The sequence below is a fragment of the Sipha flava genome, unplaced genomic scaffold, assembly GCF_003268045.1.
Source record: "Sipha flava isolate LNK unplaced genomic scaffold, YSA_version1 113_pilon_pilon, whole genome shotgun sequence".
Lineage (NCBI taxonomy): Eukaryota > Metazoa > Arthropoda > Insecta > Hemiptera > Aphididae > Sipha > Sipha flava.
The window spans coordinates 397,173-421,346 of NW_020271732.1; the positions used below are offsets into that span (position 1 = coordinate 397,173).

At 27.4% G+C, this 24,174-nt stretch overlaps 1 protein-coding gene across 2 annotated transcripts; it reads left to right on the top strand.

Annotated features, from left to right (window-relative positions):
• Positions 1-732: 732 nt before the first annotated feature.
• Positions 733-23,965, top strand: LOC112689957. Of its 2 annotated transcripts, XM_025563844.1 has the most exons (6): positions 753-786; positions 6,630-6,723; positions 15,291-15,467; positions 21,971-22,084; positions 22,604-22,685; positions 22,762-23,965. In XM_025563844.1, the coding sequence occupies exons 3-6, from the start codon at positions 15,317-15,319 to the stop codon at positions 22,850-22,852; spliced, it is 438 nt and encodes a 145-aa protein (XP_025419629.1). In that variant the 5' UTR covers positions 753-786; positions 6,630-6,723; positions 15,291-15,316; the 3' UTR covers positions 22,853-23,965. The 2 variants fall into 2 exon arrangements, with proteins under 2 accessions (XP_025419637.1, XP_025419629.1); XM_025563852.1 differs by lacking the exon at positions 6,630-6,723 and having other exon boundaries at positions 733-786; positions 15,291-15,458.
• The last annotated feature ends 209 nt before the right edge of the window (positions 23,966-24,174 follow it).

Consider the following 24,174-nt stretch of genomic DNA (forward strand, 5'->3'; position numbering starts at 1 on the left):
GCAATTCAAATAATCGTCAGTCACTCAGCAACTATATACCGCATCATAGCATATAGTTTTTTTAACGAAACTACTAGGACGGTTTAAAGTAAAATGTATATAAGTCAGTTGCCCGGTATAATAAAACGTATACGGTCCATACGGTGAGTACACTTACATCTAACACGTACAGTATAGAATATTATTGATATATATATATATATAATATCTATCGATTCTTACGGTCTGTTTAATTGTAAAGAATAATAAGATTTTTATGATGAAATTCCTCTCCGACTTATCTGCCGAGAAAATAAAGGAATTTAATAGTTATGAATACCTACAATAGAAATTAAAATAGCTATAAAGACTATGGCTAGAAAGCAGAATCTGAGTTGCTTGGTACCATGTACAGAATGCGATATCGATCGTAGATACTTACATAAAAAGTATGGTGTTTCATTTTGACCGTAATTGGTGTTCGATTGATCGAGTTAGAAAGTACAACAAATTGATGAACAGAAAAAGCACACTTGATCAACTATAAAATTATCGTCCCTGAGTGTAACCTGTGGAGTAAAATAAAAAATAAATAAGCAGAGAAAAAAAAAATATGTATATATGTGCATTAGATAGCAATGATTGGACGAGGGGGTGTGCCAGAGGGTGTGTGGGAGAGAGACGTGTTTGATTTTACAAAGTCTCGTCCGCGGCGCAGGGACCGGTGGCGCATATAAAACCCTTACCGTTGTGTCGCTAGCGTCCTATTCTGTATTTGGCTATCGCACCATACCATCCCTTCTGAACGTAAGTACATTGCATACGTAATTTGATGTTAGGATTTTTTTTGTACATTTATATATTGTATCAGATGATTTGATTTAAATATTTTTCGCTTACACATTTATTTGAATGAAAATTTGTTTATTTTTTTTTAACAATAAAAAAATTAATAACGTGATGCATGCAATTATCCGTTATTATATTGTTTTATTTGATATATATATATATATATATATATATATAAAACTCTGGTCATATTTTAATTTTTAATGTTTGTTATTTAAATTTACCAATAAAAATTTAAACAAAAATAAGTATTATTTTGAGGTACAATTAATATTGATTATCTACACAATTTTTTTTATATAATAGTAATTAAATATTTAATAAATAATGTAGGTATGTCGAAAAAACATAGATAATTTTTTAAATATTCCAATCGAAATTAATAATTTGTTAAAATACAGTTGTTTATTGAAATTAAAAATATTTAATATAAAAATAGGGGTAGATGTTTTAAATATAAATATAATTTAAATATGTTAAAAAATACGCTAATTTTCTTAAAATAATATACGTACATTTATTTTTTTTTTTTGTAACTGAACCATAACTGTAAATAAAATTAAAACAGAGTTATGTTAGCGCAGCTCACAAAAGTATTTAAACTGTGAATTATTTCAAGTAAAACGTCCTGTAAATGGCTTTACTAATAACAATTACAAATAGTTTACTAACACGATCGATTAAATTCAGTTTTCGCTAATTTTAAACCGTTTTGCATAATCTTTTTGTATAATTCACGTTGTACATATAGGCGATACAATATATAGGGAGAACTAGGATTATATAGAATTTGGTGCTTCTGTTTCGCAGATTTATAGCGTATCAGCAGGCGAGTAAGTACTGATTAGTTTTTAGGGAGTTACATTAGATAGAAAAAAAGTTTAAAAAAAGAAAATGATAAATTCTGTTATAATGCGTCTGGATTTCTATAGGTTTTTCGCATTTAAATATTAATAAATAATTAATATAAGTAGTTTAATTATACTTGTTGGAAGATGTTACATCACTTCCACGAATATAATAATTTTTTTCACTTATAATATTTTTAACGCTGTTAATATTTGAGTTGTTATTATCATTATATCTTAAAAATTAAAAAAAAAAAAAAATGAATGAAAAACAAATTAACTATTATTAATTTCATCATATCTTAAAATTATGTGTTGTATTCAATATGTAATTATATAATTATATTGTAGTTTATACTTTTTCACTTTTACTGAAACTTATTTCCAGAAAAGAGAAAAATACGAACTTATCTTACGGTATAATATAATGGCGAGATTGAAATCATGGTTAAAATATTATAAAGATAAATAAAAGTGAATTTATGCTTTCGAACGCGTTACAGTTATAATCTGAAAAATATTTTGATAGAAGTAAATAATTTTTACTATTAATTATATTTTTAAAGAATTTTTTTTTTTTTTATACAAATTCAACATTAGGGATAGATTAGTGATATGCAATTTGTGTATGTGAAATACATAAAAGGTTTAACTATTCAACTACGAGTGTATAGTTTTGTTTTATGTGATTATGTGTTTCAATGTTTTGAATGATATATTTGTAAATGTTTATAAAATATGCGTACTTATTTATTTTACATTTCATACGTTAACAAATATTTTATAATATAAATTCAAATCGAATCGGTACTTTCAATTTTTTCTTCGTATCTATGTGCTGTAAAATAAATTACTCCCAGACGATTTAAAAAATTAATTACAAATAAAATACGGCCAACTCAAAACCAAATGTATGATTATGTTAGATATTTAGGCAGAGTTTGAGGGTTTTACATAAAAACAACCTTGGCTCTGTCATATTTCGGATCGTACATATTAGGTATATGTAGTAAGTTTAGATTTATATTTGTCAATAAACATAGATTAATATCGATATCGAGGGGATTGCCCTAGGATTGTTGTAGTGTTAATGCGCAAAACAGATTATAGATGGACATGTATGTAGGCTTGTTTCGAAAGGGCTTATTAAAAGTCCAAAGCTATTATTGGCCAAACAAAGCTATTTTAATCATTATAACTATTATATTAACAACTGTGTTCAATGGTCTATCACAAATTATGTGGAGCGATTACCCATTATTTTTTTTTTTACTTATTATTATTCACTAAGTAAATAATAATACATTAGTACATAATAAAATATTAGTTTTTTGTTCTTTTTAGTGATTTTATGTTCCGCAAAACCTTGTAATATTTGTTATTTAGAAATAACATAGGTATTTACGTCAAGAATAACTTTATACTTTTTTTTTTAAATTTTTAAAATTAAGATATTAATAACAGTAAAATAAACGATTTTAACTATCGTATGACCGTTTCAATAACTATGACCATCATTAAAACATAATCCGTAATAATCAACAAAATAGGTTACGTAAATCATGTGTGTATTACTTCAAATGATGGATTGCATACAAACTGTATATAATTAAATAAAGTTTAGGGAAAAACCATAATATTTGGCGTACAGTGTCGTCTTATAATGTCGAAAACGTTTATTTCGTATTACAACTTTCAAATGACGGCAATCTCATGAATACGAAGTAAAAGTATATTATCTCAACGCTTATTAAAGTTAAAAACACGCAAATTCTAATTGTTTCCTTTATATGAATGTGTGTATTATATACTTGTTTAAACATAGTCGTGATAAAGCTTTTTATTTTTGTTTTAAAACGGATTTAAATAACTTAATAAGCATGAATGTTTGAGAAAAAAATGTATTAACACAGTTTCAGTTAACCGCTTACGCTGAAGATTATAACATTTTACCGTTTATAATAATCCCTTTTGTTTTCTATATGTATACATACGCGCACGCTAAAAGAAAATCCAACCAGAAACTACCTTACCTCATTAATAACATGATAGCTTGAGATTTGAATCATTTATTACTAAATACCAAGGCGAGCGTGGAAATTATTTAAAAGGGTCTATGAACATTTGGAATGAAGCTAATATTAAACTGTATATAAGCCTAGTTACCTTATTGTTAATCATTGATCGTAATACAATATATACAATAAGTACAATTAATATATTTGATATTGATTGGTATTTTCTTAAATTTGATTTAGTTTTAATGTTAAATATAAACAAAATAAAAAAAATTTAAATAAAATCCTCTTGTAATCAAATTTACTTATTGTGCAGAATAAATATTATAAGTATTTGTTAATAAGGAAAAAATTAAAACATATACACTTAAATTTAATAAACTTTATCTTTAACGTTAATTTCGAATAACATCACGTAATGAAATTGCTCTATAATATTTGGCACCAGTAGAGCTTAAAAGATGTTCACGATGACCGAGCTTTTTCATTTATTTCGTTTCTTTATTAACCGTTTTACACGAAAAATGTTTTAAATTTTATATATAATTTTATACTTGGATAATCGGTGAATCAAAAAATTACTATGAGAGTTCTATTATTCCGAGAAGAGTATCTATCGTGCTTTTGCCAACTATAAATTCTACTTAAAGTTAATTATACTGTTTATCTAAACATAAACAAGCTACGTTTGCTATTTACTTAATAGATTAAGTGTATATTAAGTACTATCTAATGAACACACTTCTTTGATGATTAGTTACTTGAAATAAAGACTATGATACTGAACAAATGATTTATTGTAACGAGCATTGATGACTTTATTTAAGTTGTAGCCAATAAATAACTAAAAATATATACTCTTTACAAATAAAACGTGGTTTAAAATTGATTTTCACAATAATTGTGAATTATAATTATTATATATAAGTATAATTATTATACTAGGTGATGAAAAAATTTGTATTAATATTTTTACTATAGTTTGATTCATCAAATTTAACATTTTTTAATCTATTGTGACTTAGTTGCCGTTTAAGTTGTTATTATATAACTATTTTAATTATAAAGTAAATAAAAAACGACCTAATGACATTTTGTGCTTGGAATTTATAATTTTATTTTTGTTATTAAGTAAAACTTTTTAGTTTAAAGATAAATTTATAAACATGTATTGTGTTTTTAATTACAACGTACAATTTTGGTATAATTATTTAAACAACAAACATTAGCTAATAATCTTAAAAAATAACCAAATACAATTATGAGGAAATAAATTATTAATAATTAATATTTAAATCAATGATAAAAATACAAAATTGAATTTAAATATTAACCTTCGATTTCATAATAAAATATTTGTTGAATCAATAAGTTATATTTTCAACTCACTCTCACACGACCACGAACGAAGGTAGTTACGTACTTTTTTATCGTGTTCTTCAATGTACGATTTACAAAATCTACTGCACGAATAAAATCATATATTTATACACATATAGATGGTATGTTAGTCTATAGTTGATATTGTATTACTAAAAATAGAAAATAAATAATAACAATTAATTTAAAAAAGGAAGAAACTCCTTGGTCGAGTGAGATATAAGGATGTGTGAGTGATATTGCTAAAATGGTATTTTAAATTTGAAACCAATGTATTATTGCTCTTAAAAAAACGATTCCTAGTCAAAGAGGTAGTATGGATCATTTTATATTTTTATAAATGATTGATATAGTATAAAAACCAAATTCTTAATAAGATCGGTTGAACATCGAATGGTCTATCTTTTACTAAAAAAAGGGTAACTAAAATTTTGGAACTTCGAAAATTTCAAGTGTCTTTAAACAGCGTAAATTTCATTAAATTTTTTTAAAATTATGATATGTCTTTAAATTGCTAATATAAGTACTCGGTAAATACGAATAAATACGATTACTTTTATAGAATTACAACCAAATAACTAACATCGCCTAATCGAAATTCATTGAAATATTCGATTTCATTGACATTTCATTTTTTAACAATTAAAACTATTACATTTTTCCATCCAATAGCATTTCATGGAGTTTTAAGCATTATAAAATAAAAAGCCAATCAAATATTTCGTATAAAATATTCCATTTTATAGGAATAAATTTGAATTTTACAATTAAATAACAAACGAAAAATAAATAATAAATATATATTGTTTTATGTTCCGATTTACTTCAGCTTACACTGATTATTCTAAAGTAAATAGAATTGGAAAACGTTCATATATAAACATTTAAATTTTACACAAAAATACCAGTACATTTTGCGCCGGTATTCAATCACACGCATTATTTATGTATAAAATTTATTTTTATTTTTACGAAACTCGTCCTTTAACTAAGATGTAATTAAATTATACAAAACAAAACTTTTATCGTATTCAAATCTTCAAGATCTACCAATTTGGTCTGCGCATTACATCCGTAATGATAATATAATAGAAGCGTTATTTTAAGAAAGAAAAAAAATTAGTTTTCAATTACCGCTATTGATCCGGTATAGGTTGGTACGCTTTTACACTTGTACAGACACGTGAAAACACGGTCGTTCAAATCGTACGTGAAAGTTAATGTAAAATCTGCATGCCGCCAATCATGGCTTATGAGGATATCATTAAGGATATCATTAAGGATATCGTTAAAGTGTGATTCTTGTGCATTGGTGTACGCAGACATGTATAAGTAAATACGTATTTCGGGAGGTGCCTACAATCATCGGCGGGGCGGGATGCGGATTTCATTGAAGCAGCCACTTTATGATTGAAATGGGGTTAGGGTAATTTGAAATAGAGGTGTTGTGTGACAGAAAATATTAATACACAATTTGCACATTTGACATACAATATTATAATACATTGTTTTGTTTGGACTTCTTTATTTTAATGAATTTTAATAATTTTAATAGAGTGGGTACTTGATAGACGTAACTGCTTCATTGGAAAATAAACTTCGCGTCGCCACTGCCCACAATACTTTTGGGCCCTAACATAACAAAACGTGTAAGTATATTTAATAAACAATTAATTAAAATATAAATTTAATTTGTTATCTAACATCTGTGACTCCAACGAATAAGTTCTACTTGAATCTTGTATATTTTTCTCGGATAGCTTCGGTTGTTTATTATTTATGCTTTAGTAATCAATCTTTGCTGTTTAATTATCATAAATAGTTTTCACATAAAAATTCAGAACATTTTATTTTGTTTTTTCTATCACGAAATATTATTTTTATTTTTCATCAAAAATTTTAGAATAAATTACGTTTAATATGAATAACATCACTTAAAATACAGGCCCCTTACCTAACCTTACCTAATCTCACCTTTAGATTTAAATCTTAGGGCCTCATTTTCAACCTCATTTGGGGGAACGACCGGACACACTTGGACCCCCCTCTCCCCGTACTCGGGCCACTGTTCTTATGCACAGTCTCAATTCAAATTTCAACCGCCCAGTCGATTTTTCGGTCGCACAGTCTGGTTACGGATATTCGTGAACGCGATTTACTGTGTACGTAGAGCCGGATCGTAGCGAACCTTTTAATGAAAACTAGCCCTCTGTTAAACAACAAGTTTACTTTATTTTGTTTTTTTTTTTTATTTTGTAACGGTTTTAAAATGTTTGAACATAAGCTAAATATTAATCCAACTTTTACAAGAAAAATTGTTTAAAAATTAATTTTTTGCTCTATTTTTTTAGCTTCCAGCAAACGTTTTTACTGTTGATGCCGTGTTAATTTTAAAAAGTACCAATCGCAAGTCACCTCCATATTGCTTTTTTTTTCAAATTTGTATTATTTATTATTTGTATCATACTCGATTATTACATATATGAATTTTTCTCCTACTATAAAAGTTATTGATTCGAAATGCTTTGAGTTTTGATAACCGTAATGTTTTCTAATATTTTTGTAATTTGAACATTTCATTGACCATTCGTTGCACAAGACAAACATTAGTAATATTAGAAACTAAAATAAACGTTTTTCTTATAATGCTTAGTGAAAGTGAAGTATGATAATCCACTGTGTAGAATTATTACCTGGACCAAATTATTCACTTAGTAATTTACAGTATTAAGCTCATTGACCGTTAATACTCAGATATTTTAGAATAACGAATAAACTGATATGAATATACGAGTAAACCAACGGAAATATGAACAGGTATTAATGGTATTTTACACTTCTGAAAGAGTTCTAGAACAGTTGATCATAGTTAACAAGGAGTGTGTTGTTTCATCATTAAATATCTTTTAATTTAAGATCTTAAGTAAATAGAAACACTATTATATATTTATAGGATCGAGTGCCATTCATCTACACTCATTTAAATTATAATACGGTTATGTTTACTCCGTTTATCTCGGGATAAAAATTCTCAGTACTTTTTATATACCTAACCAATAAAATATAATAATATGTGATCATATTGTATTAGTCTTTAAAATGTTTGTTGATTTTTAGTGAGTACATAAGGATAATTTACCGTCGTTTCGAATAAAACTTTGTTAATAAAACTAAAACAAGAGACATAAGTACACGAGTAAACACCGTAGAACAGTGTCGGCACATCCAATAAATAAAAAGATTATTTAATTGTGAATTCGATTAAAATTCCATATTATATTCCAGAAATCTTTATATAGATGGTGAAACTTTGAAATGTTTAGTAATTGTTATCTACGTTTTTGTGAAAGATTTGTAGGTATACAAATCCATAAATAAATCTATTATGTAGGTTAAAAGTACTCACCTACCAACTAAAGCGAAAGATGTCCACGTACAAACCTATTTCTTTAAACTGAATAATCCGTTTTAATTGTTTATATTATTTTTTATTTTTGGTTAGTAATTTTAATAGCTTATTATTTAATCTTGAATGTTCTGCATTTTAATGTTGGTATAATAATCAAATCATAACCAGATATACTCTGGATAATATGACAAGAGAAAAAATAAATAATAATTTAAAGTTACACGATAACAATTGAACGAGACTACAATATAATAGCATAAAAGCGTGGCTATATAATGCAAAATTAATAAAGAATTGATCAGATAAAACGGTTAGATCAAAATTAGATTTGTTTAATGAACTGCATTATACGCAATTGGCTTATAAGACGACAGCTGCTGTAGTATTGAATACGCATTTTTTGCGTAAGCTTATCGATTGAATACGATTTTTTTTTTTACACAGTCTGCATAAATTAAATAATTTATAAGTATTTAATTTTAATGATAATATCATGACTATTATGATTTTATGCTGAGATTAACTTGAACGCCAAAGTTCATATGAACATATAAAAATAAATTGAATTGGTACTTGTACGTTTACTTTGTGGTAATATTTACTTTATACTTACTTAAATATATTTACAATGAACTTAATAAACCTATTAAAATGTATAAAAATAAAATATGTAAGAAAATAAATCAAAGTTTTCAAGTACCGCTGTTTTACAGATTCATAAGATTTCATATAAATGATCACACGGTATGCTTTTTGTATAACTTATATTGAATATTATCGAAAATCACCAAAGTACGAGTATACTATTGTGTATAATAATTTGTAAATCAATACTGATGTAAAATGTGTATATTGGTTCAGAAAATATATCAGTTTCGAACATTTTCCGAGGTCCGTATTATTAATTTTAAATCAACCGAATGACCAGAGTTCGCATTGGGTTATAATGCATTTTAATTGAACTGTTAAATCGTTTATTAAGTTTGTCGATTTGATTGACTATATAAAAAAATAATAACAATAAAAACTTAGCTAAAACCAGTGATAGATACAAAAAGTGGATCACTAAGGTGCATATTTTTAATTTTAATTTTGACGCGGTAAAGATTATCAAGCCGCGATATGCATATGTGGCAGTAACTTGTTTGTGCACATTCAACATTTTTTACTTGAAAATCGACGGTTCATTGGTGGACAACAAAACCTGTCGTTAACCTAAAAACAGATGACTCGTTTGCACACGACATACACACATGTATATATAATATATATACATATTTAAATTAATCATGGGTCACAGATTTCAGTAAAAATTATCAAATATTCGGAAAAATGCTAAACCGTAGTTTCATTCCCATGAAAGTAACAATTCAAATTAAGAACTTAAAATAATATTAGAGGATAATTTCGTCTAATTTTACGAGCTATGTGGCATTAAAAATCTATGTAACAAAAAGTAAAATAAAAAATAAAATAATCGGAGTAGTGTAACATCAATTTCCCCTTTAAAATATAAAATTTCTTTAATATTCATATTATTTTTTTTTTATCATAATTGTATAGTATTATTATTTTATTATATTATGTATTAACCCATCTGGCTGGCCGTTTCGTAAATAACAAAGAAATTTATATCAACCGGTTGAGACCGTATCGAAAGCGGAGTAGTTTGAAATATTTTTGATGAAGATAAGTGGAACCGGAGACCCCATGTTGCGATCTATATGAGGCGAGTTCACAGGATCGTCCATGAGGTTGGTTAAGATCATAGTAGTTATATGTCGTTGGTGCCATCAGTGGTGAATGAAGCAAAGCGTTTTTGTGCAATGTAGATTTTCGATTTTTGTAATTTTGATTGATAAGGTTAACAAATTTATTTTCATGGATTTTGGTGTATGTAACGAAGTGAGGCCAGTTTTCTAAGCGTTGTTTATTAAATTACGTTTTAAATTGAAACTAATAGATAACATTGACCATAATAATTATTAAGTACGCACAGTGGTAACGAAGCAAAAATAATACCAAACAATGCACGTGTGTTTTTGATGAAATTACGGTCGAACTGTGTTAATAAATTGAATAACATTATGAAGGTGACCAACATTCATAATTATGAAAAGTTTAATAAGTAAGCAATGACAAAATAAATCATCATAAAACCCTTAAAAGTAGTGCAGAAAATGATTTGTTCATGCGACCAAACAAATTAATAGTCTATGTTTGACCAAAACGATAAACTAATATTTTTATCGAATACTTGATAATCTGTACTGAAATCTGTGACCCATAACTAAATTAAATACGTATAAATGTGTGTGTATATGTGTCGTTTTACACAAACGAGTCAACTGTTTTTAGGTTAGTGATGGTTTTCGTTGTATGCAAACGAGTCGTCGATTTTCAGGTAAATAATTTTGAGTGTACGCAAACGAGTTGCTGGCATTAAAATGACAATTTTGAAAAACATGTATTTAAATACTTTAAAATTAGAAAATATCAAAACTATATGAAAATGGATATATAGTATATATTCTTCTCAATTAAATAATTTCAAATTTTAAATTATATTTTTGTAACACATGCCAGTATTAAATTATGACGTGGTAAATGTCACATTTATATTTCAATGATCAATTGTGAAAGAAAACTTAAGAATCATAAACTTATCAACACGTGTTTCAAACGTTATTTGTCCCACTATTATAATATATTGTATAGTTTTGTTTTGCATTTTTACAAATTATAAAAAAAATTTAAAAAATACTCGACAACGATACAGAAAGAGCTACTTTTTTTTTACTGTCTTATTTATAAAAAATAATAATTTTAATTGATTCGTTTAAATTTAATTGAACAGGTTATTTGACAGTCTTATAGACCATATAGTTTTTGTTATGATTTATAAGGTGGGGGAGTGTAGTTTGAACAGCTGGTCTTTTAAAAATAAATAATGAGCTATAAAAAAAAATGAAGTTTTGAAGAATTACCACGAAATATAATTTTTACACATTTGATGTTATTATAATAATATATTAAATATTATTATTTACTGTCATATTTTATACGGCGAAATAATGTTTTTAAATATATCTCCGTGGTGCAACTTGACAATGAAATTCATACTAAATTTTATTAAAGTCAATATATTTTAAGTAACGTTTTTACGAGTATTTAAAAGCTGCGTCAACTAGAATTTTACGAAACTATATATTTTAGCGAATTTTATTCCTACGTAGGTTAATAGTAAGTAAAATATGGTCCTGCGGTGGTCACACGTATGATGATTTTATACGTGTAAACGAATTCGATCAACCCATAAAGTTTAAGTCTTACAGTATCGCCTTAAACTTTAAGGCGATACCGTATCAAGTCCCGAGAGGCGATAACCAACATTTTTAATACACATGTTACCTATACGGATTGTGGTTCAATATGACATTGTTATTTTTCGTTTCATTCTCAATGTTCGAGGTTATTTCCGATTGAGCTGTAAAATCGTTAATAATATGAACAACGTAAACGCGTAATGTTGTTCGCGGCGAAAAGTATTAGAGGATCTGAATAATAACCCTCCACTGTCACGTCCGTTCAGGGTTGGTTTTGTAATGCTATACGTATAATATTATGTTTCTACTGTTTTCGTTGTGAACGTGTAGTGTTGAGAACTCGAGACATAAAAGGCAAATCTTATTTATCGCGTCCTAGTCGGAACGAGAATATTCCGGAATTCTAATGAATTTAAGTCGAATCACCATGAATAAATATCAGCTATTAATTGCACGGGACATGGAATAAAAATCCGTGGTTGTAGTTTTTAAACACGTCGCATCGTATGTAAAATATTAGCTTTGAGACAAAGCTGGTTTTATACATACGCACATCCAATTAAATATCTGAACGCAAAGATGATTATTATACTTAAATTTATGCTGTTCACGGATTAATTTTCGACTGCACAGTCAAAGCACTCCGTGTTAATATATATACATAGTGTATCTTTTTGAATAAAGTCATAACCTGAACAGGTACTGTAAAGCGGGCAATAATATGTGTTATGCATGTAATGGTTTACCATATTTCTAGACCAAAATATTTTACAATTGAAATTATTCGATGATAACATAATTAGCATTCAAACTAGCACTGCGGTATTTGACGCTATATAATTACATTTCTCCCGATTATAATGATACCGAATTTCCCCCAACTCAAGAGGATACAACCATGTGTCACATTAACCACTCTAAGCGTCGGCTTATTGTTTCTGATGGATTATATTTGTGACACGGGTAATTTTGTAACATCATAAAGTACACACCGACGGGCATTCAGTACAGTGTTACAGTTTATATTGACTTATTACAATGGTACCTATACGATAACATATTGATCTTATAATACACGATATGAACAACAACTTTCTACTCTATTGTTAAAAACTAGTTACTTTCAAAGTCGAATGCAAACGATTACAGCCACTTCTGGTGGATGCGCCCACGTTGATGGTACCAATTTTACCGATGGAATGGGGTTTCTGTATAAAATAATGAAATCAATGACGATGATAATGAACTAGGTAACGGAAATAATGATAATATTATTATCTACGTGACAAGGGTTTCGATAAGTGTTTTTTTGAAACGGTTATCAGTGTTAAATTAATTTCAAAGCGTATTAAATTGAAATGTTCATAAAAACTACTATTTAAGTATTAATTACTTAATTGTTACTAGTACTGTAGACATTCTTCGTTGTATTGTACTCTTTGTTCAAGCATATAGTTAGTTAGATTAAAAGGTGTTATGTTCAAAAATAATACATATATATATATAACTTACCAATGATTTACTTGACTATGAGACAGTGCTGGATCTTGGGGGTAGGGCAAGTGGATATGCTTCTCTCAGGCGCTATCGATATAAGAGTGTTCTTAAGCTTATGAAAAATAGAAAAAAGTCATGAATGTATCCCGTACTTTCATCTAAGTAAGAGCGTTGTATTTTTATTGGCCTTGGGCGTTAAATTTCCTAGATACGGCACAACTATGACTAATTAAACTTGATTCAAATGTTATGTTTAATTATGACCATTTGCAGAATTTATATACATATATGATTGATAATTAATTAAATCTGGGGATTTTGTAAATGCATATTTGTCACAGGTTTTTATATCCACTGCTCGCAGACTGTTCGTATCACTTGAAAATAACTAAAAAAAAGTATTTAAAAAACAATTTATGTATGTGCATTTTGTTATTTTTCTATTATAACATTTTAGCTAAATAGACTGAATAGCAACATAGAAACTTTTTGGATAGTCTCTGATAAAATATTTATTTATTTTTCTGTATGCGTTATGTAAATTGTTGCTAGTATAACAAATACAATTAATAATAAATTTAATTAATTAATAATAAAATATGTTTATTTTTAATAATTTTGAAAATTGTGTAGGTAGTACATTTTGATTAATTCTTTGTAAACAAATTACAAGTTTCATAATTTTTTAATTATGTATCATAGATGATAAACAAGTATTTTAAATTAATCTTATATATGAACAATTGAATAAAAATTATTTGATGATATTAAACTAGTCACAGTGAATTAAATAAAATGTTTAGCCACTTTGACATATTTACTTTTCTTGAAAATGTATTCTAGTATGAGTTATTTGACATTATCTTTTTCTTAATAATAATAGAATAATGTGGCGGGATTTATTTTAAATTAATTAATATATTTTGATATGAGTAAAACGTTTTCTATCCAACAGTTAAAGTAATCAAATATTACTATAGTAAACGTTTTTTTTTAAACATGTTTGTATAGAATTTATTTCCTTATTAATTTATTTGTATTTTGTATAAAATTAATAATTATATTAATTATATTTATATCAAATAAATGTATTGAGTTAATGGAAAACTAATTAAACTTTATATTAGGAAAGCTAATTCTAATGTTCAAACAATATTATCAAGAAAGAGAACAATTTATATACGAGTAGTTCACTTCAGTAGGACTATGTAGATCCGAATAAAACATGAATACGTTATTACATTAGTATTTATACGAGTACTCTACTTTAAAGTTTTGATAATTCACTGCCTACATATTTAATGAAATAATTCAATATGGCCCATAATATATGATTAGAAGGAGTTTTAAGTTGGCAATTTATTCACATTCACCTTCATCGTTTTGCATAGTTATGCGTTTATATTAAATATTTATTTAATTATTGTAAACAACTGTTTGTTAAATATTTGTCTACCTTTTTAAATTTTAAATCATGATATTTTTTCTATTATAGAATAATTTCATCATTATTGATTTTAGTCAATAATAGAATGGGTACTTATTAAAAAATATAAATTGTTTGCCAATTTAAAAACACAAATTATAAAGTATAACGTATTAAAACATTAACTGTTGTGCTACAATAAACACGTGCTTAAATAATTATTATGGGAAAACGTGTTATTTGACAATACTATTAGTAGAACATATTATATTATCCAAACAAGTTTATTTAGTTTAATTAAAACTTTATTAGGAACTTCTTAGATCAAATAACTTAGTTTTTTTTAAACTTTATTGCCTTTCAAGGTGTACCTATGTACATAAATTTCATACTTTATAATAATAAGCAGGTAGCTACTCTAACAGTATTTTTTTTTTCATTGCCTGGTTGTTTATATCTCACCTGAATATTACGATAGATTTTACTTTCGCAAATCATTAAAACCACGTATTATTCTATACTTGCTAATTACATGCACTTTTGTTCTATTTTTTTCAGAATTATTACTAAGTAACGTTGACGGAATGACGATGAATCAAACTGCAATGGTTGTGTGCATTCTTTGTTCAACATTTTTGTTAACAATACTGGATGGTACAATTGCATCAGATAAATTCTTCCAAACCGGTGGCCGTTTCGGTAAAAGATACAACGAACATATATTAGGTACGAAAAGTATGTATATGCCATTATAATTAATACTTTTTTACTGAAACATAAAGACTTTTTTTAGCAAAATATTCTACTAATGATGTTATATACTTTGGTATTTATGTCACCAAATAGTTTAACGTTGGGTATATATCTTCTGTATATTAAGGCTCTCTAGTTTTATTCGTTGAATAAAATATTATAAGTAGAAAAAAAATCTTTATCTGAAACTAGATAGCGCTTCAAATATCGCGATCATAACGTAAACACTATATCACGGTCGCCGGCCTAATCAACGATTATTTTATTTTATCCCCGGCTTAATATATTGTTTTATTTTAAAAATGTCAACTTAGTTGCATAAGCTATGTGTGAAACTAACAGTAAATTATAATTATTTGTATTACTTAAGCAAAATTTTGTACACTCTAAGTACGAGTTGTATGCTATATGTTATAATGTATACAAAGGGCCCACGAATCTATAATAAAAAAAATAACCACTATATAAATAATATTACGCATGTGTAGTATAATTTAATAATAAATAATGCAATTTTATCAATATTTTCTAAATATGAAGAAATATATTTTTATTTTAAAAATACAAGTTTTATTACTTTTTAACATTTTTGTTATGATCTTGCAATAAAATTGATTTGTGAATAAAAATAATTGTCTGACTATAGAAAAATATGTATACTAGAGTACCTATATATATATATATATGTCAGTGGCGGTTTTTGAGAAGCCACAAGAGGGGGGGCAAAAATATTTTAGATGTACTTACAATTCGTATATACAGGTATATCCTATTTATTTTTTCCTATTGCTTGATACACGTGAAGTAATTTGAAGTCGTATAAGCTTTATACCACAATGGTATAAGATAAAAATATAAGTATCAATAAAAAAATTAAAACAAAAATTATTTTTTATTCAAACTTATTGGAACAACAATTTTTGTAAACTGTTTTGACATAAAATTATTGCCAAAGCGATTTTTAGTAATGTTTGCTCATTCATATTTTTAGTTTTTACACTACTCAAGGGGGGGGGGGTTACCTATCGCCTTTCTCACCGTAAAACCGCCATTGATATATGTGTGTACAGTGGCGTATTTTTAAATTTTTTGTGGGGACTTTTAAATTTTTCTAAAAAACAAGTGATACTCGCACGTCAGCCGTACTCCGCGTCCATTATCGTTTCGCAGCGACCAGTTTCGAGCGGGCGGACCGTCGCAAAACATTTAGCAGAACCTTCGTGAAACCTAATCGTTTTAGTCTTTTGCTCCGACTGAATTACGTCGTTGTGATCGATCAGTTTTCGGTAAAACCATGGCAAAGCACATGGATATACCGACTGGTGTCATGTGAATCGGTCACGTTGATCCACACGATCAGACTTCGAAATTGAGTTATCACAGTGGATTGGAGATTTTATAGTGTTCGTACCTACGTTGTCTCCGCTGGTTTCTGCATCCGGCGGCTTGGCTCAGAGCGTGATAGCACCTCCTTCCGAATTTTAAATGAAATATTGAAAAACCGGTGCTTTTACCGTTGTTACCGTCGATTTTAAAATATAAACAGATACGTCATCTTTTTACCTTTGTTTTTCGTTTTTCCCTTCGATTTATTATTGTTTATAAGAAAATCTAAGATTTACAGTGCAATAAGTAGGTTTAATAAACAGTGATTATTAGGAATTGGGAAATTACTCGACGGCGCTATTCTGTCGAATTGTAACTATTTCAGGGGCGTCATTTAAACTTTTGAAAGGGTGGGGCAACTGATTAAATTTGCCAACTTTATAGTATTTAAAAAATTATGGTTTCCTATATATTAAATATTTTATATTTATGGAAGATAGACTTTCAATAAAATATTTTTTCGGAACAAAACATATAAGGATTAGTAATGAATAATGATGTCATGATGATAATGCGCATTGGCGAAGCATCATAGGAGACAGTGAGACAACGTCTACTCACTTTTAATACGGATACATAATTTAATTTTATTATATTTTATTTATTTTTATTTAATATATACTTCAATATTTATCATAGTTTTACTTTTTACCGTACCGCATTAGTATTCTTAAAATAGATTAGTTGCGTACCGCGCACGTGAGCTGTCGTCCGTTGTGGCGTAATGGGTAATTCTATAAACATCTAAATACATATATAAAAATTAATATTATGAGCAGCGTCTCGTTTTTAAAAACACGGTGTGCAGGGAGAATAGGTTATTGAATAGGAATTATCCTTGCGCTATGGAACGTATCTTGTCGTTCGTATTTATTGTTTTATTTTAATATACATTAATGTAATCGTCAATGCTTGTCGCGTTGTTGCGTTATCGTTCGACGCAATTTTGCTATCGTAAGTTATTGGTTGATTTTTATTTTACGATTTATTTATTTTTGGTATGATATTCGTATCGAAATATTAAAATAGACTATTGTCATTTGCCACCATGCCAGACGATTTAATTAATGGCACTTTGAATGATGGAATAGTAAACTAATCATACGAAAAAAAAAAAAAAAGACCGTGTCCCTTTTATCGTACTTACATATAAAGTTATAAATGGAGGGAGGGCTGTAACGTATTTTTTTAACGTCTCCCCGATTTAAAAAAAACTCGTGCTTCGCCACTGATAATGTGAACATGAAACGTTTCAATTTACCCAATTAAATAATAACATTAAGTATAGTAATTTATTTATTTACTTATCCTATAGGATATAAGTTACCTATCAATAGGTTTAATGGAATAATAATAAAAATCTAAATAAATACTTATAATTTTATTATTTGTATATTTGATACTTTACAGAACTTATTTATAAAAATTTAAAATAGTATAATATCTCAAATATAATGTACCGTAGTTTGTTGTGAAAAGGAACGATTTTAACGGTTTTTTATAGATTATGAGCTCAGGCGCGTACTGGGTCCATTTCCCCTACCGGGAAACTGAATATAATTAGGGCCCACTTAATATAAATACCAATAGAAATGAGTTTCATGTATATACCTATCTATAACAATAGCCAGGTTAAATCTGATGCAACTTATTCAACTGATACAAGTATGTGGTATAAATTTTAGTTTTATTTTATGATTTTATCACAAGGTAACTTAAAAATGATTTTAAATCTATGGATACTCACTTTCTTATTGCTAGTTGTGGTTTTTTAATTACCTACTAAGTAGTAAAATATAGGTACAAAATTATCATTTATCCGTGAATTTAAAATCTTTTTAACGTCACTTTACACATAGTAATCATGGTCATATACGGTGACTAGAAATCCAGTTATTTAATGTAATTATTATTTTTGGAAAAATAGAGTAGATACCTACTACCTATATGGTAAGTATAAATAATAAGTACCTATTATTTACATTAATTATTTAACAACACTTATTGTTTTTGAAACTTAACATACTGAAATTTCATAGTGTTAAATCCTACTGTATTTAAATCTTAACACGTAACTTTTTTAATAGACAAAATTTAAATATCTAATAATAAACTTTAAAAATTAAAAATTAAATTAATTTAATAACTAATGGGTCTTATTAATTTGTTCTACCTAATAAATGTGAAATATAAATAAAATATTACTATATTATTATATTCATTAGTGAAATATATATTACACATTAAACTTCTCTACTCTAAAACAAATCGTTCACGATCATTTACAATTAAAGGGGAGTTACATGATATTTTTAAGAAATACATGGATTTATGACCTACAAATGTAACGTCAGATAGATTTTTTTTTAGTTATAAAAACGGTTAATGCATCAAGTAGATTATTCGAAAAAACAAAATTGGAAATATGCCTAAAGAAATTGCAATATATTTGAATTTACTGTATTCCCGAGCTGATACAGGTCGTTTTTTCGGCCGAACTTTAACAACATTACTTACCGATTCTGCTGATGATGTTACAACTAGTGATGGAAATAGTCAAATAAAATAATCGAATGATTTTAATAATCGAAATAAAGGTAACAGATATATTTATCAAAAGCAAATCAATTAAATTATTCGAAAAATTGCGTGTTTTACTCATTTCCTATTGGGTACTAAATTAAGAAGTCAACTATCCATCAGTATTGTATTTTAATTGCTAAAATTAATAAAATTACTGAATTTAACTGAAACTACAGGTACCTATTTGGTAAGGGCCTCAGGTCTTATAATTTTTGAGAGGGCCTACTGAGATTTTTCCAGTATCCCAGTGGGCTATTACGCGTCTGTATGAGCTCAATTTTTATGGTATCGACATCACGAAAACTGTTTTATAAAGATCATATATATAGAAATATATAATATACCAAAAATAAAGTTTATAAGGTTCGCGTAATAATGATTGTGGTAAACTGGGAAGGAGCTAGTGTTTCTCAAATTTGAATAAACCGTGAACGTGTATTTAAAAGAGAATATCATCTGATTTCTGAATACAAAATAGTAAATAAAAATTTACGATTTACCGATTTTAGCATTTGATCATCGAACAAAGAATTACCGACTTTCCGAATTTTATAAATTTCTTAGAGTAGGACATTTGCCATAGCCTACCCCCTCTAAATGACGCCTCTGATCTATTGTTGAAAAATTTTTTTATCTAGTTGAACGTCGAACAAATACAGCGACAATTATTGGCTGCGTCCGGCGTGGCCAGTACCGATTTTAATAATACGTTAACGTATGTAATAAAATCAATGGTACATATCATCACCTATAAACTTTTTAATTCAATAAAAAATACTACGAATCAAACTCATGAGTTGTTTTATTTAAAAATATCAAACGTAAATGTACGGCAGAAACAACAAAATCGAATATTGTTGTTTAGGCGTTAGTTTTGAAAATGACGGTTTTGTTCAACACGAGGGTTGAAATTGGCCATCCACCATAATTTTCTCTAGCCAAATATAATCGTGTTATTTGAAAAAGTTATAATAAAAATATTAGTTTTTTCCTACTGACAATTGAAGTGGATATAATACGCGAAACAATCAGAAAATAAAAAGAGAACCTAGTGATTGTGTTTTTTCGCAAAGATATACTAAGACATTATAATGCGTAATACACGCATAGCAAAATTAATCTTAACTCACAAAATACAATTAATAATTCTATGTATTTAAAATTTTTTTTAACATGATGAGCAAAATATAAATTTATTATGAGGATTCATTTTTAATTCGACACTTATTTTAAAAACATTTTTTTTTTTTTTTGGAAATTTTATTTTTCATCCGATCTCGGTCCGAGTACATTACCGTTCATTGATTTTTATTACTGTCTTTCTCCAATTATTACAATGGAAAAATGTCGGTTCTATGGAAATCAATGCGTTTAGTGGAGTAATTACGAACATTTTTTAAATCAAATTTGATTTAAGCACGGCGTGTCTGCTTGAGAACGATCAATACTTGACTGAGAACCTGAAACATGATTAAATTTTTAAAAGGGGTTTGTTTGATAATCATTATCAAACAGATATGGCATAATATTACATCAAATTAAAATCGGTTTCGAATCGCTTCGATAAAACATCGATATGGTTGTAAAACGATTGTAAAATGTGGTACAAGGTTGCACAATATGCATACTCGTATATTTTAAAAATTTTAACTTGTCCTCTTGAAATCGTATTTTATGCTAAAGGAGATTTGATACCGATACGTATTGTCTTCGTTTTTTATATGTGCAACCATAGGCGTGCGTAGACTTTAAATTTGGGGCATGCCTAAGAAAAAAAAATAACTAATTAGGTTAATGGAGGTGGGAAATCCTCTTAATACACTTCTAAAAGATGCTTGTAACCATTTTGTTGATAATTGCCTTATTTCATTCTTCTTACTAGAAATATTACAACAGAATCTAATGGATAGAGGAAAAATAAAAACAATGTAAATATATTATATCGGAATGTACTTATCGGAATACACATTTATGTTGACCATAGTAACTATAGGATAACATTTTCGGGTAGTGCCCTGTTACATCTGGGATGTTTTATACGCACATCTATGCGTGCAACATAATATAATGGTTATTAAATAGTATATAATATGTGTTATTATTTTATTATACATTATTTAAATATAAATATATAATATTTTATGTTGAAAGATTGAAGCAATAGAGATTCTGAAAACATTCAAATTTAGCTTGAAATCTACTAAAAATTAAGACCATTTGTTTTCTTTATTTCTTTTTTCAACTTGTATATTAATTTAATTTTGATACCATAAAGTTCAGTATGATTTAAAACTTTGGTCTCGTCGATCCCAAGTAAATTTCATACCGATATTGATTCTGTTTTCAGAATCCTCGAGATGGATAAAAAGTGAGTAGTCTTGCTATATTGCACTTGCGAAAGACCAAGACAACATAATCAGTATCAAATTTCCTTAAGAAACGATTATAATTATTACGAAAGAAAAAAAATAAATAACCTAATCAAATGTTTTCTAAAACGCTTGTGTTATTTTAAGATGTTCGTTTTACTGATATGATGAACACCCAATCAGTGGACAACATGCCACCTAGGATAGAGAGAGGTTTTTATATATCGAGGTACGGCAAACGAATTACCAACCCAACTACAGGTAAACATTTTTTACATCCATGGGATAATTATTTACCTTACTTATAACATATCCATTAGAAATAATTAGACGGAATCATTTTAAAAATTGTATAACTGAAATATTTAAATTGCTCCCTAAGTTGAGTTAACGTTGTACATTAATTATTTTTATTTGTAAATTTACAGGTAATACATTTTTAGTTACACTTAGAAACAAAATTTAAAAAAAAAACCACCCAATGAATTTAATATAACGTTGTGTTTATTGTATATACTTCCATAGACTATGATAAGTAAACAAATTAAATAAGAAAGTCAAAATAATCATAGCTTTAAGAAAATTAATACGTGAAGTTAAGAATTTAAGTCATTGCGTAATTAATTATTCAACCAATTAAAAATCGTACCATACTTTGAGTAATTAGCAACAAAATAATAACGACTCACAACATAAAATATAAAAAAATATTATCATAAAAACTAAAATGTGTACACACTCTATTACGTCTTGTATTAACATTTTTGTTTCCGCTTCCAGGCCCTAATTTCAACCCTTGTTTACCGTCCTACGATATGCATTGTGATTTCACGGGTCTACCTAATCTATTTCGTTGCAAAAGGTAAGCTAGTCAATATAACAAATTTATTTAATCGAAACACGTATTATATCCGAGTTAAACTCTTTTGTTCCTACAGGGCCCGTCCCGTGGATTGCTCGACTAAGAATTATGCCGATGAGAAAACTCATTTGAAGGCCGATAACGATTTGTTCGTAAACAATTATTAGTCACTTTCCGGAACAGCCCAGATCAAATATTACTATATACACGTTTAATTGTTGATCTGAATACTATTATTAGTGTTTTAAGCAATTGTAATAAAATTGTTTTGTGAGTCGATATGATTTCATTTTGCTAGAATATTCTATATTGTATTCATTGAATTCGCCGAGCCTTTCTGGTCTTGTAATCGATAAAACCACATAAGGATACAAAATAAAATAATCACAATTAATGTAAGTAAACAAAAAATGTGTCTCTTGTATCACAATCGTGCGCTAACTGTAATACGCCATAAACTTTTAGCGAAAAACGTAATAATGGTTAGCACTTATCACTATAAAAAACAAATACTCGTATATATATATAAATATAACTTAAATTATATTGTATTGGATAATTTATGATTGTTCTGAAATCTAGGTCTGCATTCCTTGCCATTCAAATAAAATTTCACAGGATTACCCATATTAAAATATTCTATAATATATCATATTATATCATTTAATTTTGTAAATATATTTCAAACGATCAAAATTCGTAATTTTTAAAACGTGCATTATTAATTTGTAGCATACGATTGATACGATTGATACGTAGACACGAACATCAAAACGTTTCGTAACATCAAGGTTTGATAATACATTTTAAAATAAGTGTACATTGTCATTTTTAATTTGATATTAAATAAAAACTTTAATGAACAAATAAAATATTTGTAGTTTATTATGAATACAACGCAAATGGATTAATTTAACAGTGTACGAGTAAACAAAGCAGTAAATATCATTACATCAAAATATCACAGAACTTATTATAATCGGAAAAGTTAAAAAATAAAAAATGGCAGCCCAATCAATTATTAACCGAAACATAGTTTTTGTTCCTCCTATGGAATACTATCGAAAATCATTAATGGAGAGAGTCGACGTGGAACGTAAATGTCAATGATAGTATAAGTATTATATTTCGCAAAATTTTTCATACAGATCTTGCTGGAAATATGTCATTATAAAAACCACTGATGCATTCTCATCACTCCGGTCAAAATCTTTATTATTGCTCTAAACATTTATACCCCACATGTATTATTTGAATGCTCGTTACAAAACAAGTTCTAGGTTTAGTTATATATTTTTACCTACCTTACTATTTTTAGCGCATAAATTTAGACATAATTTTAGGCATTACTCATAGTCAATATAACGTAGTTTTTGTATAATAAGTTAACTATATTACTCATGTTTTTTTATAGTAATTTTCTTCAATTAATTAGAAGTTTTTTGATTTTTATAACAAATGATTAATAAATATTGCATATCGTTTGTTA

Coding starts and splice junctions, on each gene's coding strand:
- LOC112689957 (XM_025563844.1), top strand. CDS start 15,317: ATGACGATGAATCAAACTGCAATGGTTGTGTGCATTCTTTGTTCAACA. Junction 15,468..21,970: donor ACATATATTAGGTACGAAAA/GTATGTATATGC, acceptor TGTTATTTTAAG/ATGTTCGTTTTACTGATATG. Junction 22,085..22,603: donor AATTACCAACCCAACTACAG/GTAAACATTTTT, acceptor TTCCGCTTCCAG/GCCCTAATTTCAACCCTTGT.